Below are 2960 nucleotides of genomic sequence, written 5' to 3'. Positions count from 1 at the left end.
GGTCCTGACGAAGATGAGCGAGGCCCCTCCCCGACCCGACCCGACCGACACCGCCCGCTCTCCCTGGCAATACGGTGAAGCGCGTGATCACCGTTCCGGCGTACTTCACAACGACTCGCAGCGGCAGGCGACGAGGATGCCGGGTTGCCCGGGCTTAACGTGCTCCCCGCATCGCATCAATGACCCACGGCGGCCGCTTATAAGCCCTACGGGCTCCGAACAAGACAGGCCGCGCGCGGCCCGCGACGAGCAACGGCTATCTCGACCCGGGCGGGCATATTGCACGTCATCAGCCTGTTGACTATTGAAGAGGGGAATCTTTGAAGGTTAAATCACCAGCCACGGAAAAAGCAACCCCCGTACCACCCTTGGGGGAGGATTCGACCAACAGGCTCGTGACACTCGTGCGGAGTTCAGAAGGAAGCATAAGGAAGACATACAGCGGCAACGCGCAGCGCGCATGCGGAGCTGAGGACGGCGTGCGAGAGGGCGAAGAGGACGTTATCCTCGACCACGCAGACGACCGTCGAGATCGATTCTCTGTTCGAGGGGATCGATTTCTACTCGACGATCACCCGAGCGAGGTTCGAGGAGTTGTGCATGGATTTGTTCAGGAAGTGTATGGAGCCGGTGGAGAAATGCCTCAGGGACGCTAAGATCGACAAGAGCAGCGTGCATGAGATAGTACTAGTTGGGGGCTCGACCCGAATCCCCAAAGTGCAGCAATTGCTTCAAGATTTCTTCAACGGTAAAGAGCTCTGTAAAGCAATCAACCCCGACGAGGCTGTGGCCTATGGCGCAGCGGTGCAAGCGGCGATCCTCACCGGCGAAGGAGATCAGAAGGTACAAGATCTACTCCTCCTCGATGTAACTCCTCTTAGCCTCGGCATTGAGACCGCCGGCGGCGTCATGACTGTCTTAATCCCGAGAAACACGACGATTCCGACGAAGAAAGAGCAGATATTCTCGACTTACACCGATAACCAGCCCGGCGTCCTAATCCAGGTCTACGAAGGAGAGCGGCCGATGACCAAGGACAACAACTTACTTGGCAAATTTGAGCTTACCGGAATTCCTCCGGCGCCGAGAGGAGTCCCGCAGATCAACGTAACCTTCGACATTGACGCGAATGGGATTCTGAATGTCTCTGCAGAGGACAAGACTGCAGGGGTGAAGAACAAGATCACGATAACAAACGACAAGGGGAGGCTGAGCAAGGAGGAGATCGAGAAGATGGTGAAGGAGGCGGAGAAGTACAGGGCGGAGGATGAGGCGGTGAAGAAGAAGGTGGAAGCGAAGAATGCGCTGGAGAACTATGCGTACAACATGAGGAACACGATAAGGGACGACAAGGTGAAGGAGAAGATCGGGGCAGGGGATCGGGAGAGGATCGAGAAGGCGGTGGAGGAGGCGATCGGGTGGCTGGAGGGGAACCAGCTGGCGGAGGTGGAGGAGTTCGAGCACAAGCAGAAGGAGTTGGAGGAGGTCTGCGGGCCGTTAATCGCGAAGATGTATCAGGGTGGTAGAGGAGCGATAGGCAGGAGAACGGCGGTGGTGCAGGCGGCAGCGGCAGCGTGGTCCTGCGGCCTAAGATTGAGGAGGTTGATTGAGATTTTGGTTCGTTTTTAGGATGGTTTTGGGTCAAGTACTTGTTAGTCTTTTAGTTTGTGTTGGTCATGGCTGCTCTGGCTCTAGTTCATGAGTGAATAATGAATGTATAGTGTAGTAAGGAGTATTAGTAAATCAAAAATAGCTTTCGTTTTGTGTGTACGATGGTTGAATCATGAGAGGATCAAATTTTATGTATGTTTTCTGTGTTCTTCGGTTGTGTTGATTGCTGTTCCGTTACCATAATTAAACTCGGGTGATGATCTTATAGCCCTCGGACCACGGCCCTTCTGTCACGTAAACGAGGCTCCGCACTGAGCACATCACGCGTAACAGTGTTAGGTTGTTTCGCTGTGTCAGATCGTGAATGAGCGTATGATGTGTGTCATTAAATGAATGTAGTCGGTTAATACAACGGTTCCCATAATCAAGAGGCTTTTTTTATAGGGTTCTTATGGGCACTCTATAAGAGAGGAGAGAGATAGAGAGAGATGATTGGGGAGGGGATCCCAATACAAATCAGGTGGGCCCCCTCCTCAATCATCTCGCTCTATCTCTCTCCTCTCTTATAAAGTGTCCATGAACACTCTATAGAAAAACCCTTACTATTTAATTAATATATTACATGTCATGTTTATCATGAATTGTAATCGTCGTCACTTTTAGGATGAGCGATCTGAACAACACACACGTCTTGACTTCTCTGTGCCGATTCTCAGCAACCACAAAAGGAGGGGGGGGGGGGGGGGGCGACTTGCGATCGCGGGCCACTCTACAGCAGTCAGAGAGTTCAAAGAACAGCCATTTAAGCTACCACAAATCTCGATGGACTCCATTATTGTCTCTGTCATCGAGGTTAATTTCATCGTCTATTGATATAAGCGGTTGCTATTCTGTGCGGAACATTGCTGATTAGTATGTAAACTATATCCGAGTGTTTGGTCATAAATTTTTCATCATATCTCCATATGATCTCCACCACGTGCTCGTCAACAGTACCGAATATTGTCATAGGTGAGCTGTCCGAGCTTTCGTCCTCCCAAACCCCATTTTATAGCCTCAAATCTGCACAAATGGCGACGAACTCCCTACCGCTTCCCCTTATCAATTACACGCAATGGCGACTAACTCCCCGCTGCCTCACCTTGTTATCCTGCTGCTCATACTGAGCACGGCCGCCTCCGAGCCCGCAGGAGCCCAGATTCAAGGTCGGCTAATTGTTGAATGCTTATTTTCTTTTTAGTTTTTTTTGACAAAACTTGTTGTGTTATGTACGCCCCTTATAATGCATGGAGCAGGAGTGGTGGACCACAACGGAGGAGGAAGAGGAGGCGCCAGCGGTGGCCGCGGCC

At 51.7% G+C, this 2960-nt stretch overlaps 1 protein-coding gene across 1 annotated transcript; it reads left to right on the top strand.

Annotated features, from left to right (window-relative positions):
* On the top strand, window positions 446-1767 carry LOC109844019 (heat shock 70 kDa protein-like). Its single transcript, XM_020413025.1, has one exon. The coding sequence runs from the start codon at window positions 601-603 to the stop codon at window positions 1627-1629; it is 1029 nt and encodes a 342-aa protein (XP_020268614.1). The 5' UTR covers window positions 446-600; the 3' UTR covers window positions 1630-1767.

Source organism: Asparagus officinalis, chromosome 5 (assembly GCF_001876935.1).
Source record: "Asparagus officinalis chromosome 5, Aspof.V1, whole genome shotgun sequence".
Lineage (NCBI taxonomy): Eukaryota > Viridiplantae > Streptophyta > Magnoliopsida > Asparagales > Asparagaceae > Asparagus > Asparagus officinalis.
Note: the sequence above shows the minus strand (reverse complement) of the source record. Positions and strands in the feature narration are given on the sequence as shown.

Excerpts from the sequence above, each read along its gene's own strand:
- LOC109844019 (XM_020413025.1), top strand. The coding sequence starts at position 601 with ATGGATTTGTTCAGGAAGTGTATGGAGCCGGTGGAGAAATGCCTCAGG.